This window comes from Bubalus bubalis, chromosome 17 (assembly GCF_019923935.1).
Source record: "Bubalus bubalis isolate 160015118507 breed Murrah chromosome 17, NDDB_SH_1, whole genome shotgun sequence".
Taxonomy (NCBI): Eukaryota; Metazoa; Chordata; class Mammalia; order Artiodactyla; family Bovidae; genus Bubalus; species Bubalus bubalis.
Genome location: NC_059173.1, coordinates 21,362,148 through 21,377,473, shown reverse-complemented (window position 1 = coordinate 21,377,473; position 15,326 = coordinate 21,362,148). Strand labels below are relative to the sequence as shown.

At 55.7% G+C, this 15,326-nt stretch overlaps 1 protein-coding gene across 17 annotated transcripts in view; it reads left to right on the top strand.

Moving 5' to 3' along the window:
- Positions 1-15,326, top strand: part of NCOR2 (nuclear receptor corepressor 2) — a 238,145-nt gene that overhangs the window by 74,419 nt on the left and 148,400 nt on the right. For 16 of the 17 annotated variants that reach the window (XM_045163104.1, XM_025267798.3, XM_025267796.3 and 13 more), the window contains 3 exons: positions 4,926-5,143; positions 11,981-12,108; positions 14,184-14,361. In XM_045163104.1, the coding sequence (XP_045019039.1) occupies positions 5,039-5,143; positions 11,981-12,108; positions 14,184-14,361 (411 nt within the window). In that variant the 5' untranslated portion in view covers positions 4,926-5,038. Of the gene's footprint in view, positions 1-4,925; positions 5,144-11,072; positions 11,282-11,980; positions 12,109-14,183; positions 14,362-15,326 lie in introns of all 17 variants that reach the window. The other variant, XM_045163109.1, reaches the window with a different exon arrangement.

The window sequence follows — 15,326 nt, the reverse complement described above, 5'->3', positions numbered from 1 at the left end:
TCCTTCCCACCTTCCACACAGTCTGCTTCTGCTTCTTAGTCCCTGCTGCCCCAATCCCACAGCATCATCTCACGTATCTTGTGATAACCCCCCCACCCCCCTACCCTGGCCTCCTGGATCCACACTTGCTCTTCACGGCGCCTGCTTATCAAACACTCCGGCCCTTTCCTCTCTTCGTCAACCACCTTCTGTAGCTCCCCACTGCCTTTCAAACAAAATCCACCCTTTCCATGGCCCATGGGCCTTGAATGACTCGAGGAATTTCTCAAGCACACAGTGCCTGTTCTCATCTCTGGGCTCTTGCTTAGGTGGTGGCCTCTGCCTAGAGCCCCATCTACTTCCCCCTCCCCCGGCTGTGTCTTGTTCACACTCCAGGAGGTTCTCCCCGGCTCCCTCTTGCCCTCCTCAAGGCTTGCAGAGCCCCCAGCCTGCACTCAGAGGTCACTATTTACTGCTTGTCTGCTCTCTGCCGCACCCTGCCGGAGCGCCAAGACCATCTGTGGCCCGGACCCTGCCTCATTCAGTAGCTTGGGGCTGAGCTCTGAGTGGGGACCTCAAAGTGTCTGGAGAACAATGGATGCCCACCATCCTCTCCTGACCCCAAAGCCCCAGACCTGCAGTGATGTTGGGGCCACTGCATCGCTTTCCTGCTCTAACCTGGATCCTGTTCTCAGAACCCCGTTCAGCCAAGGCCAGATTCAGGAGACCCCCTACGTTGCCCCATGGATCTCGCTCATCCTCTCCTCGCCTTGTCTTTATGTTAATTTATTTGGCTGCGCCGGGTCTTGGTTGCAGCACGCAGGATCTTCCAACTTTGTTGCAGCACGTGGGATCTTAGTTGTGGCATGCAAACTCTTAGTTGCAGCATGTGGGATCTAGTTTCCTGACCAGGGATTGAACCTGGGCCCCCTGCATTGGGATCGTGGAGTCCTGGCCACTAGACCATCAGGAAAGTCCTCCCCGCACCCTTGTCTTTGGTGAAGTAATGTATACTTTTTCTTGTTCTGCACCTCCCAACATTGCTGATGAAGTCAAAACTTAATCCCCCAATGTTATGCAAACACCACCTTTATCTAGTTTCAAAACTTGCCTGGTAACCCTTACATCTATCAGCACCCTCCCCACCTCCATCCCACCCCTTGCCCCTGGCAACCACCAACCTGTTTTCTGTCTCTTTGGATGTACTGTTCTGGACATCTCACATCAGTGGAATCATCCAGTGTTTGTCCTTTCGTGTCTGGCTTCTGTCACTCAGCATCCTGTTTCCAAGGTCCATCCACGTTGTGGCGGGTGTCCGTGTTTCTTTCCTTCTTAGAGCTGAATCATACTCCATCATAGGGGTAGACTGTGTTCCATTGATTTATCCGCTTGTCTATTGACGGACCCTTGGGTGGTTTCCACCTTTGACTATAGTGAATAGTGGTGTTGTGAATACGTGCGTGTACACTGATTTGTTTGAATCTGTTTTCCATTCTTTTGGGTCTATGCCTAGGAGTGGAATTGCTGGGTCATACAGTAATTCTATGTTTAACATTTTGAGGAGCTGCCAGACTTATTCTCCTAAAAAAAATTTTTTTTTTCAAGTTGGCAAAAAAATGTGGCTGAGGTTGGGAGGGATAGAAATTGAGCTTATTGAAATAAGCTCGTGGTGAGTGTAAGCAGTGTGAGGCCCCAAGGGGCCCCTGGCTTTGGGGACAGCCTGCACCTGAGGATGCTGGACCAGGGAGCTGGTGAAGTGCTTTTTGCAGGTGGGTGGCAGGGGTGTCAGCCCCTTGGTGGTGGATGCTCTGTGTTGATGGAGTGGGAAGCCAGCCAGGCTGGGCTTGAGGAGGGTGGGGAGGTGGCCAGGGATTCTCCAGGGCTGGTTTGAAAAGGTGTCACGCCCCTGGCTTCTGGAGCCCATGTGCAGTCCACAATGTGAGCACCTGTCCAGGGCTGCCATCCCTAGTCGGCATTTCATTAGACCAAGAAGGTTAGAAAAGCTGTGGGGACATCAGACTTCTCACCACCTTGTGCAATGCAAAGCTACAGAGCAGTTTGGAAGTTGCCCGTGGTGCTCTGGGAGGAAAAGCAAGCAGAACCGACTTCTACCTGCCTAGCTGCTGGCCTCGTCCTCTTGCTGGCCTCTCTGGGTTTAAAACCCAGAGAGAAGCTGGGATAGAATTGGCTTTGCTGCATCGGACCACCAGGGTCTGCTGGGCTTTGTGACAAGCTGGGACAAAAGGAATTCTGGAACTGGGTCCAGCATTGGTGGCCACAACTGACCCCTCTCCGGAGGCCAGTCTCTTGTCTCTGGGCTCCAGGACAGACGCCCAATTGCTCTTGGTGTGGACTGTGAGGGGCAGCCTGGTCTCCCTTGCACATCGCTGTCACCGGGCTGCGGCTGCTGCAGTCACGGTGCTAGCGCTTGTAATCGCAGCAGCTCCCGTTTGCTGGGTGACACTTGTTCCCCCGTTCACACGAGTTACGCGGTTTATCCTGTCTCCATGGCTGGGAGAAGTCCATGTGGGCTTTTCTCCTGCGGTGGTTGTAGGGTGGCAGTTTTGGCTCTGAATTCTTTGGCTTTGCAGTGGTGGAAGGCTGGACAGCACCCGATGGAAGGGTTGCCTGCTCCAAGACTCCTTCGTGCTCTGGAGGAGTCAGAACTTTTGATGGCAAGTGGCAGAAACCCAGGTTGGGCTGGCCAAAGCAAAATGCATAGAAGGAGAGCCTTGACTTCCCTGAATGAAGAAGCAAGCTTTGAGCTGCCTTCAGGCATGGCTGTCATCAGGACCCGACTATTCTCTCGCCACCCTTCACTTTTGCCTGTCTAGGGGTATGTTCTTGGATAGGTTTCTGCCATGCAATGGCCCCACAAGATCCCCAAGCTTTCATCCTCCTAGCTTACAGCCCCAGTGGAGAGTGCCTCTTTCTGGTTCCTTCTCAAAGTCTCAAGACCCAAGGACTCTCATTGGCTCATATTGGGTCACATGCCAATCCCTGAGCCAATCATTGGTCCAGGGGAAGCAGGAATCTGATTGGCCAGGCCTGGATCATGTGATCACTCCTGGAGTCTGGAGAGGGAAGATGGTTCCTGAAAGGAAAGTCAAGTCTACTGTAGCTGGTGATGGGGCTGGAGAGCAGGAAGCAGTCAGGGCCCCCAGATGGAGGGGAGAGGGGTTTGTTCCTCTTCTGACCACCATGATCTCCTTCTTCCCTCTTAACATGCCTCCACATCAGATCTTCAGTGGGCAGAGCACCAGTGGAGGGTTTCGGGGTGTCCATGCCCTTGGAGAAGGATGGTCGTCAGTGGAGGGCAGGGTGATGAGGGACATTGTGATGAAATTTCAGGGAGCTGAGGGGGTACATGTGAGGTGCAACCCCAGCCCTACCTGGGGACATCCAGGTGTTGAGTGCTTGCGCCATCTTGGATTTTCCTCAGCTTTTGAGGAGGGGCTGTGAGTGGGGCGTTGCACTTGGTGGGGGCCTGATGGACACCCCTTTTCTCTTTTTCTTTTATTTTTGACGTTGGGTATGATTTATTTGGCTCTTAAACAATACAAATGTAACAACCCATGGTCTCCCTCCCTTCCCCTTTCAGAAGGCACTGTCCTCTTAGCCACAGGGACAAGCAGAAGATTCCACGTCACCAGAGCTGCCCCCAACCTCCCAGGTCTTTCCTTCTGTTCTGTTAACCACCCTCTTCCTCCTGTGTGTGGTGCTGGTGTTTCTGAGTGGACACCCCCTTTCAGAGTGGCCCAGTGTGGAGGGGGCCCAGGACCTGCCAGGCTCTCAATCCTGGCCTGCGCGGAGGAACCAGTTACAATCCTGGGGAGGCTGCCTGAAGCAGTGGCCAGCAAAGAAGGGAGAGAAGGGGCCTGGGGAGAGGGGGGCCCCCAGAGATTCCTGGGCAAAGGCCTCTTCTGACCAGAGGCTCTCTTGCTCTCTTGCCTGGAGTCCTTTCTTCTTTCTGATCTTAGTTTTTCCATCTGGAAAGCCAGTGGACTGTTTCTTGAGATTCCTTCCATTGCCGACACAGGCGTGCTTTCTCCCCTGCGGAGGCTATCCTTCGCCTGGCCCCCAGGAGCCGCCTGGGGCCCCCTTGGGGCCGTGTCCTTGGCTGTTTCCCCAGCGTGGCCCTCAGGTTCCCAGTGCCCTCGCTCTCAGCTCACATCCCGGCCAAGCTCACGTTTGTCCTGTCCCCCATCGCGGTGTCACACTCCCCCACCCCAGGGTCACCAGGAGGCCCAGGCAGGCCCAGCTCTGCCCGTGGTCACACTGTGACCTGCGTTCTTCCCGAGCTGACCCTGTTCACCACCGTCCCCCCAAGCTCGTGTGGACCTGTCCCCGCCTGGGACTGAGCTGCCAGATGCTTTTGGGGAACTTTGCCCTGGTGACTCAAAGTGGCAGAGGACTTGGGGTGAGGTTGGGTGGGTCAAGGGTGTTAGGGGGCCATTGGGGTGGTGGGGTCAGTGTCCGCAGAGTTGAGGTTCCATGGGGGTGAGGTTGGGTGGTCTGAGGGTTCTTGGGGACCACAGGGGTGGTGAGGGCAGTGTCCACAGAGTTGGGGTTCCATGGGGTGCAGTTGGGTGGGCTGAGATTGCTTGGGGGCCATAAGCGAGGTAGGGCAGCACTTGTAGAGTTGGGGTTCCCATGCCTGCTGAACAAGGGCCTTAGCAGTGGGGGAGGGCACGACTGTCATCCACGTGGCGTGTGCAGCAGCTGCTGGCCTGGCCTGTGGGTTGGAGGGGCCTCAAACACCACTTGGCATCTCCCTCTGCTGTCAGTGGGCAGGGAGCATGCCAGTGGCATGGAGGAGGATCCTGGAAGACCCCTGTCTGCCCTCGCTCCCTCACAGGGGCCACAGGAAGGACTTGGGGCCCCTCCAAGGTCTGCCAGGAGCAGCTGCCCCATGGCTGATCTTGCTTTCTTTTCTGTTCTCACAGGTGCCTGGGACAGGGTGGTCTGCGAGCAGATGACGAAGACTGGCTTGTAATCATTGTTGACCGTTGAGAGGGAGATTACAGGGGCCCAAGAGCCCCTCTGGACGCCCACCACCATGTCGGGATCTACGCAGCCTGTGGCACAGACGTGGCGGGCCGCCGAGCCCCGCTACCCGCCCCACGGCATCTCCTACCCCGTTCAGATCGCACGGCCGCACACGGTAAGGGGCACGGATGTTCGCCTGGGGTCACCTTCGGAGTTTTCTTTTGTCACTGGGTTTCTGTTTCTCCTTGGAGTTGGCGCTTGTGTGGCTCTGATGGTGTCCAGCCAGGGCTCACTGTCCCCCGTGGGGAAGTGGGGTGACTGGCAGATACCACTGACATCTGCGACCTTGCCAGGCCCCGGGACATCTGGGAAAATCTCTTAGCTCCCACTTTAAAGCTGGGAAGATGGAGCCCAGGGCCAGGCTGAGCTGCGATCCCTGCCTCTGGGTCTGCTGTGGGGTTTGCTTGCTGATGTGGAGCTCCTGCTGTATACACTGTCGGCACAGCCTCAACCAGGCTCCCCTGCTTTAGCATTGAAGTGACTTCCTGGGGGCTGTGGCTCGCAGACCCTCCCCTCCTCAATCCTCAGGGCCTGGAACCTATTCACTGAGTGATGCTCAGAGCTTCCAGATGACAAGGCCAGCACATGTCATTCTCTGAATCTCTGATATGAGCGGGGCGGCGATGGGGGGGAGGTCTGGGAGCGGGGTGGTGATGGAGGGGAGGTCCAGGGGGTTGGCTCTGCTCATGGGAGAGCTGCCCCAATGTTGGGGGTGGTAGCCTGCTGGGGAGGGAGCAGGTGTGACCTTGGTCAGGTTTTTAAAAATTTTTTTGGCCATATCATGTGGCATGTGAGATCTTAGTTCCCCAACCAGGGATCAAACCCAAGCCCCCTGCATTGGAAGCCTAGAATCCTGACCACCAGACCACCAGAGAAGTCTCCTTGATCAGCTTTGCTGAGCGGCACCCGACGCTGTCCAGCTCCTAGTGGGGCCCCCTTTCCTGACTTCACCTGTAGCTCCCTGTGGCGCCGAGGATGGGCTTTGGTTCTGCTCTGTTGGCACTTATTGGGCACTTACTATATACCGCATCTTCAGAGGCTTGCCAGAGGGCCTTCAGAGTCCTGGGCGTCCCCTGCTGGACCTCCTAGCTACTCAGCGAGGGACCGTGAGGGTCTGCAGTCACAGCCGGGGTTGAAGCTGGCCGTGCTGGCCCCGGCGTGTACATGCCTGTGTCTGTTCTGCTCGGGTGGCGTGGTCCCTCCTCCTGAGATGCTGAGAGGAAATGGCATGGGAGGGCTTTTCCATCCTCCGTGAGCGAGATGTTTTTGCATATGAGCCCACTGACCCAGCCTGAGGGCCTCTCGAAAATTTGGGCCCCAAGATGCTTTTGAGAGCTGTCTGTGATCAACAGGCACATTCTGGATGGAGTGGTCGAATTCTCACAAACAGCCTAATGAAAGAGGACCTCACGTTATCCTCCCATTGTGCAGACGAGGAGATTGAGGCTGGGAGGTTAAATAATAGGCCTCAGGTTCAATCACTGTGAGGAGGCAGAGTCGGCTTCAGCTTCAGGACTCTGTGTGTATGCATGCTCAGTCACTAAATGGTGTCTGACTGTTTGTGACCCCATGGACTGTAGCCCGCCAGGCTCCTCTGTCCGTGGGATTTTCCAGGCATGAATACTAGAGTGGGTTGCCGTGTCCTCCTTCAGGGGGTCTTCTTGGACCAGGGATTGAACCTGCGTCTTTCCCATTGGTAGATAGATTCTTTACCACTGAGCCACCAGGGAAGGACTCTGAGCCCCTGTGAAAAAGATGCTTCTGTTTATTGGTCACCTACCGTGTGCCCAGGGCCCAGGGCTATACTCCTGGGGATCATTTATTATTATGTATCATCATCAGCTTTGTCATGATCACAACAGCAAAAATAAGCATTCTCATCCACTGAGTGCTTGCAGGACAAGCTTTAGTTTTTTTTTTTTTTTTAGTATTTATTTATTTGGCTGTGTCGGGTCTTAGTTGAAGCATGTGGGATCCAGTTCCTTGAGTGGGGATTGAACTCAGGCTCGCTGCACTGGGAGTGTGAAGTTGTAGCCACTGGACCACCAAGGAAGTCCCTAGGGTGAGGGTTTTGTTTATGCTCTTTGTGTATACAGTTGCCCTTGCTCCAGGGGGAACATTTTGCAGGTGAGCAAATAGGATGGGTTATGTAACGCTTCTGAGCCTTGGTTTTTCATCCATAAAATGGGGGTAATGAGAGCATCTGTTGCCTGGTTTCTCCTGGGGATGAAACGTGATGATCTGTGGAACAGCATTATGGCACATGTGTCCAATTGCAAAATTGTCATCGTCATTAGAGCTGCCTGGCGGGGGGCGGGGGCCCTCCCCCCTCCCCCTGCCCCTCCCCCCCTCCCCCTCAGGGAGGTTCCCTCCCCCTCCACCCCGCCCCCTGGGTGAGTCCTCGAGTCCGCATGGCCCTGCCATCCTGCCATCCCACCCTTCCTTTGCCCCAGCTCGGCCCTCTTGCAGTCCTTTGGAGTCGCCACCTGATCTCAGACACTTTCTGTTTTTCCTGCTGGACTGCCAGTGATGCAGGGTGTGGCTGGGCAGAACCAAGTGGTCACTTCCTCTGGGCAGGAGGCTGAGGCTGTGCGTGGGCGGGGCCCTGGACAGCTACGAGGTGGGGCATCCTTATCCTGTGCGGTGACCACAGTGGGGCCCCACTTCCTGACCACCCTGCCTGGTGCTGGGGCGGCCCAGCTGCGGGCCCCTGCTTGTTACTGGGAAGGCTTTAAAAGCAGGATTTCTGGGTGTCCAGGGCAGGTGGTGGGGTCTTGCTCTCCCAGGCATATGTCCAGGGCTTTGCTTTGGCAGGTGGGAGGTGAGCATTGGGACTGTAATCTGGGGGTCCCCCTGCAGCCCTGAGCCCTAACCCCTTACTGTCAGGCCATTGTACAGAGTTTCTGAGAATTCCCTCCTCCACCCCGAGTCTTTGAAAGACAAATGGTGAAGGAAAAGGGGAATAAAAGCACAGAGAGACAATGCCTGGTTCAAGGGCCAGATGGGGACCCAGGGTCCCAGCGCCTTGTACAATAGTTGAGGCAGGGATGCTGGGTTGAGGGGCGGGGCAAGAATGCCCAGATGTGCCTTTGAATCCCTGTCCCTCCCAACTTGCTGAGTGACATTGGGCTGCGTGGGGCAGGCTCAGTTTTCCCATCTGTGATATGGCTGTTGTGGGTCTGAGCATCACCGGCGGATGTCTGCAAGGTGCCTAGGGCCGTGTCTGCACATGGCAGTTACCTCTTTCCTCCTGGGAGGCTGGCGAGAGACTGAAGAGGGCCTGGATTCTGAGAGGGGGCTGGGAGCAGCCTCCTCTGCTGGCCTGTGCTTCGACCTACGTCATCTCCAGGCCGCCTGCTGTGTTATGCCTGGCTCAGGTGGAGGGCTTGATTCAAGTGTGCTTCTCCGGTCTGGCGTCAGGCACGCTCAGAGCCTCTCTCCATGGTGCTGTGCACGTGGCTTGCTCAGTCCCACCTGCTCCTCCCACACAACCTCTCTGTGTCCTATTCTCACCATCTCTGTGGTCTTGGCTTTCCTCCCCCACAGTATCATGACCCCACATTTTCCCCCGAGGGTCTTGGAGTCTGACGGTCTCCCAGGATTGAGGGTCCCAACACATTCTCTCCTTCTTGTCTCTTTTCCTGCTTTCTACAAGCCACCTCGATTCTGCCATCTCCCTCAGGTCCCCTGGGACCTCTTGAGCTCTCTTAAGTTCCTTCAAGCCTTGAGCTGAATGAATGCATTAAAGCCCAAAGACACAGGGTCTGAATCCCGGTGCCACTCCTTCCTGCTGTGTGGCCTTGGACAAGTTATTTAACCTCTCTGTGCCTTAATGTTAGAAGGGCGTTTAAGTGCATAGGGTCTCAAGCTAAACCCCTTGCATTCATGTCCTGCCTCAGTGATGTCCTAGCTGTAAAACTCTAGTTTAGTGGCCTGACCACCCCTTGCCTCGGTTTCTCTGTCCGTTGGGTGAGGGTAGTTATAAGCCTCTGAAAGTGTTACTCAGTTGTGTCCAACTCTTTGCAATCTTATGGAGTGTAACCCTCCAGGCTCCTCTGTCCATGGGATTCTCCAGGCAAGAATACTGGAGTGGGTAGCCATTCCCTTCTCCAGGGGATCTTCCTGACACAGGGATCGAACCTGGGTCTCCTGCATCGCAGGTAGCTTCTTTAAGCCTCTGAGGATCAAGTTAGTTGACACGTGCTGAGGCCTGTGCACAACGCCTGGGAAGGTTAGCGTGACTGATACACTGCTGTGTTGATGACTGATGCTGCTGCTGTCATGACAACAACGTGCCCGTTAGCATCATTTTCCGAGTGGCCCCCAGGGTACATGGCAGGCTTTTCCTCCAGAGGAGGGGTTGGCAAACCTTCTCTGTAAATATTTCAGACTTCTCGGGCCATGCGGTCTCGGTCACAATGACTTGTGGCTGCTGCTGTCCCAGAGCGAAAAGTAGCTCAGCCAACACGTACTGGAGTGGCTGTGGCCATGTGCCAGTGACACTTGATGAGACAGGCCGAGCCTGGCTTTGGCCTTGGGCCTCGTTGGCCCCAGATCAGTGCTTATCGGGCTCTCTGTGGGAAGGATCGGTCTGTTTCATTTCCAGTTTGTCACAAACGGATACATGGGCCTTCTGCACGTGACCCAGTTTGCGGGCGTGAGGACGGGTTTAGGCCGAGGCCAGCAGGACCGTGCTGGCCATGCGCTCAGATGCTGCGGTCCTGTCAACAGGCTCTCAAGAAGGATCTGAATCTGCTCATCTTCAGCGCTTCCCTCCAGACCAAGGGTCACGGACTCAGGAGCCCGCTTGGGCCACACACATGTATGGGGGCAGCGGGCGGGGCTGGAATGGTTTGAAACACGTGGAGGGTTTTCATGTTGCGAGATGTGTCTGGAGGGTTCCGGCCAGCGTGCCTGGTGTCTTCAGGCTCCTAGGATCACAATGAGTCTCACCTTCAGCCTCTCTTGGGGTCTCCCCAGTTCTTTCCTTCCCATAAAGATCGAGGCACCCTCTGGGGTCCCTGGACTCAGAGCCCTAGGGTAGAGATCAGTGTGGGTGGCCCCCAAGATGGTCTTTGGAGGGACTGTGCTCTAAGCTCATCCTGCTTGACTCTTAAACTGGGAAACTGAGGCCAGAAGGGTTCATGCAGTGGTCGCCCCATGCCCCTGCCTCAGGGGCCCCAGGCACCACGTGCCTTTCTCCACCTCAGTTGGCGGCGGTAGGCACGCCATCCTGCCCGGGCCCTCTCCCGAGGGATTGGACTGTCTGCCTTTCTGCCGCTTTGTTCATTTTGCTTTTGTGTGAGAGGGAATTTTCCTCCTGGCAGACTGCAGCGCTTGCTGATTTCTTCTCACACCTCGGCATGCGTGTGCACACCAGATCCATGCCTGGCAGCCTCGCCAGTGGGATCCCAGAGGCTGCCACCCACTCCCCCCAGCCCTTTCTACTTCTCCCTTTGAGAGCACCTGGTGGACATCCTGGAGTGTGGGGAAGCTCGGGAGAAGCCGAGCCTTCCTCTGCCTCCTGGAAGCTGCCATCAGCCTTGGGGGAAATCCTTGGAGAGTTAAGGGGGATTTGTGGTTGGAGGCACAGAGGCCTCCTTCAGTCCAGGTCAAGCATCCATTTCAGTTTTCTTTTCTTTTATTTGGCCACGCCATGTGGCACGCGGGAATCTCAGTTCCCTGGCCAGGGACTAGGGAGCCCTTGCTCCTGCAGTGGAAGAGTGGAGTCCTAACCACTGGACCATCAGGGAATTCAGGCATCCATTTTAATGGTGAAGACACTGAGGCTCAGAGGGTTTGAGTGATGGACACTTACCTCTAGCCTGAGGCCTTGTAGCTTCTTGCTTCCACATTGGGCTGCCCAGGAAGGCCCATCCCACAACATTTCCAGCCTCTGAAGTTGACAGGATCCCTCTTGATTCTAGTTACTCATCCCCTCCAGCTTCCCAGCCTCCCAGCCTCTTACATGCTGTTGTTTTGGAGGGTCTGAAACACATCCATTCCCAACACACCTACGTGGTATCATCTAATTCTCTTTGCAGAAATAACAGCTTTTAAAAAAAATAAGCCAGACAGCAAAAGAATGACTAGATTTTACGGAAGATTGGGAGAATTCAGAAAGGTGCCAAGAAGAAAATAAATCACCTACCATCCCACGCTTTCCCAAGCCTTACTCTTGCCAGACATCACTAGCTGATTGCCACCCACAGTGTGAATGTTCTCGGCAGACAGAAGTAATCGATTTGGACTGGTACGAGTAGGAAGCCTGTCCTGTTTTCTCCTTTGAAAGACTTCTTGTTTCCATCTTTCTTTTTTCTTTTAACATTTTAATGTGTCTCCAGTCAGCGTGTAGTTGCTAATCGGAGCACATCTAATTCGTTAGTGTTTTGTTTTCCCCCAGATGATAATGGCTGATGATGGCACATTACTAAAGAAGGAGGGTTTTGCCTGGAGTTTATCCTTTTGACTTTGAGCTGTGCCTGTGTATGAGACACACGTGTGTGGGTTTTCCCTCTGCAAACGGGGCACTCCCACGTAGGTGCTTCGTTTTGGAACCTGGTATTTGAGCCTTGCAGACTGTCAGTGTTTGCTGCGTCACCCACTTCCCCTGACCCGTGTCTTGCTGTGTCTCCTGCACTGGAGACAGACACGCAGGTTGTGCCTTTTTCCGGTTTTCTCTGCTAACACATGGGCTTGGTCGTCTCATAGGGAAAGACGGCAGGACTGGGAGATTGGGACAGGGTGGGGCGCCCTTTAGCTGAACGGGTCACTTCTTGGTGGCCACTGGCCCCAGGAATGCCTTCTGGCAGGACAGGGACTGAGGGCTGGGAGAGGACGTGGGAGGCTCCCCGGGTGGAAGAGCAGCACCGGGCAGGGGCTCTGGGCCTGGGTCGCTGTGTGGGTCACACCGCAGTGGGGTGGGTGCTCATTGGCCTGTCTTCTTCTGCAGGATGTTGGGCTGCTCGAATATCCGCACCACCCCCGTGACTACACCTCCCACCTGTCGCCCGGCTCCATCATCCAGCCCCAGCGGAGGAGGCCCTCCCTGCTGTCTGAATTTCAGCCCGGGAATGAAAGGTGAGTAGGGGCTTGCGCATCCATTGCTCAGAAGGGGAAGTGGAGGCCTGTGCTGGTGGGGAGCTTGTGGGGATGGGAGGTGTTAAATGGAGGTGTGTCAGCCTGTGACTGGGGCAGGGCTGGAGATGGGCAGGGAAGAGCCATGTGGCCCCTCGGACTTCCCGCTGTGGGCCCGCAGGGGTCCCTGGGTGTGTGGCCCAGGCAGAAGGGGATGACCACCTACAAGTGGGGGAGCGGGGCTGGGTTGCTGATTTGGAGGGATGTGCCTGCAGCTGGCTTCACACGGGGAGCTCCCTTCCCCTTCCCTCCCATCTTTGTCATCATCCCTTTTTCTCTGAGTCTTCTTCCATCCTTCAGCTGGCAGACGAGGTCCTCTGGGCCTGCCTTGCCTTTGTGAAATCCAGGTGGGCGGGAGCAGGCCACGTGGCAGGTGGGGACCCAGCAGGGCCAGGGCTGAGGCTGTCAGGACAGGCCAGAGCCCTGAGAGAGCCTGAAGATGCCTGAGACAGTAATAGCACTCATTGCTAAGAGTCCTGAGCTTTTTTATTTTTTGCTGTGCCTTGTGGCTTATGAGATCTCAGGTTCCCAACCAGGGACTGAACCTGGGCCACGCAGGTTCACCTTAACCACTAGGCCACCAGGGAACTCTTGAGAGTCTTGAGCTTCTAACACGTGATGAACTATTATATTATAGGCTGTGGCTGCCCACAGGCACCTAGACAGACAGCCTTGCCCGCAGGGAGCCCATGGTCTTAGCAGGGGAGATACAGCAAACACCCAGGATGACTTTAAAATGGGGCAGGCGACTTATTTCCTACTGGGCGGGGAAGGGCTGCTATTTGGCTGGAGTGGCTGGGAAAGGCCTCTCAGGGGAGAGACACTTGGCACTAAGTAGCCAGTCATTCAGAGAGCCATTTGGAGAGTGGGGTGACCAGCCATTCGGAGAGCAGGGTGAAGGCATTTCAGGTGAAGGGAACAGCATGTGCAAAAGCCTGGAGAGGGGAATGTCCTTGGACTGTTCCAGAGAGGCAAGGAGGTCGGGTAGCTGGGGTTAACAGGTGATTAGGGATCCAGAGGGTAAACTTCACAGAAACCAATGGGAGGGTTTCGAGCTTTGCTGGGCAGGGAGATGGCTGTTAGGAGGAGATGCCCCGGGCACTAAGACAGGAAGGAGAAGAGCTAACATGGAAAGAGCTGGTGTGTGTGTGTGGTCCAGCTTAGCCAGTCAAAGGCCCTAGGCCAGGAATGCAGCAGGCAAGGTGAACAGGTGCCAGATCAGGCAGGGTGGGGGGTGTGCATCTGGATTCTTATTCTGAGTTTATTGGGGGAAAAAAGTATGAACCTGAAAAGCATTTCAGCAGGGGCAGCATTTGGACTGTCTGGTCAGCAGCAGTGGCTGGAGGTGGATGCTAGGAGTCCTGGGTCTGCTGTGTGTGCTCAGGCAAGGCCATGACCTCCCTGGGCCAGTTTCCTTCTCGGTCTACTAGGGAGGAGGGCTAAAGAGAATTAGTCACAAGTGATTAGGCTGGACAGCTCCTATCTCTGCGTAAGACTGCTGGGCTGAGTTGAGAAGGGGGCAAGGCCAGGTTGAACAGCCAGAGTGCTGGGATAGACTAGTGATAATCTGCTCTGGGTGAGTGATGTGCAAATAGCATCACGTGTGTTAACATCTGTGTTAGACCCACAGTGTTTTTCAGACTTTCCCTATGAATCACCCAGGATCTTGTTTCAATGCAGAGTCAGATTCAGCAGGTTGGGATAGGACTCAAAAGACTGTGTATTTGTAATCAGCCTCAAGAGGGGCTGATGCTACTGCTCTGGGGACCACACTCAGGGAGCAGGCAGTCACCAGGACCTTCTCTTGCTATAAAGATCGTCAGTGAATGCTGACTCGGAGGAAGACAAATCTGTGTTTGAGTCCTGCCTCGCTGTGCGCCCTTGCGCAGATGGACACTCCTTGCAGGGTGGAAGAGGGCGTGGCTCATGGCCGTGCTCAGCAAGGAGGGCGGCAGATGTGATGTCATGTCCCGCCCCCCCCCCCCCCCCCCCCCCCCCCCCCCCCCCCGCCCCCACAGGTCCCAGGAGCTTCACCTGCGACCTGAGTCCCACTCGTACCTGCCTGAGCTGGGCAAGTCAGAGATGGAGTTCCTGGAGAGCAAGCGCCCTCGCCTGGAGCTCCTGCCTGACCCTCTGCTACGGCCCTCGCCCCTGCTGGCCGCTGGCCAGCCTGGGGGCTCGGAGGACCTGTCCAAGGTAAGGCTTGGCCCCCAGCTGGGAGCTGCTCCGAGGATTTGGGTGATGCTGTGATTGGGCGGGGTGCAAGGAATCGGGTGGGTGTGTCAGGCTGGGAGGAGGGACTGAGCACAGGGTGTGCAGAGGCTGGGCAGCGAGAGGAGGGTCTAGGGATGAGCTTGGCTCCATGGGCTGTTTCTTGGCTGGAGAGGGACATCTCCCCTACCCCCGTTTTCTGCCCCCAAGTGTTTCCCACCCTTGGGGACCATAGTGCCCTGGAGGGCTCTTGCATTTCACTCTTCTTTAATCAGAGAGTCAGCTGAGATGGAGGGGGAGAATGTGCATAGGTAAAGCGCCCATAGTTTGCTGCTGGGAGAGGTTTTCTGCCATTCCAGTGAACCCCAGGACCGACCCCTAGAAGCTCTTTTGGTCTCCATCTAAATGGAGGAATCGCAGCCAGTGGTTCAGACGCTTCTGTCTCCCAGGGTCAGCCAGCTGCCTCAGAGGCTGTCATTTCCCTGCCACTGCCTAGGGTGCAGCAGGGACCGTGGCCAGGTGACACACTTGTCCTTGGCCAGCTGCACGATGGATGTCCTTTCTGCACGTGCTGAGCAGTGTCATCATGGTCTTTCATGACCACGGGGACACAGCTTAGCTCATTAACAGCTGCCCAGCTGCTGAGTGAGGTCAGTGCTCTTCTTACTGCAGCGTCAGCGGGGTGGGTGGGGACTGGGAGCCAGTCCAGGGGAGGGAAGTGGTCCACTCGGACCTGCTGGATCTTCTTCTCTGCCTGACACTGGATGGGATTGAATAGTGAGATTTCAGGCTGAGGCAGGTTCTTTAATAGGGGGACTGGCAGGAAACGGGGTTCCTGGGTTGGTCATGATGATGATGATAAACTAACATGGGTGGAGTCTCTGCCTGTGGGCCGGGTACATTTGACTGTCAATTCCATTGTGCCGTCTCAGTTGGATGAAGACTGATCC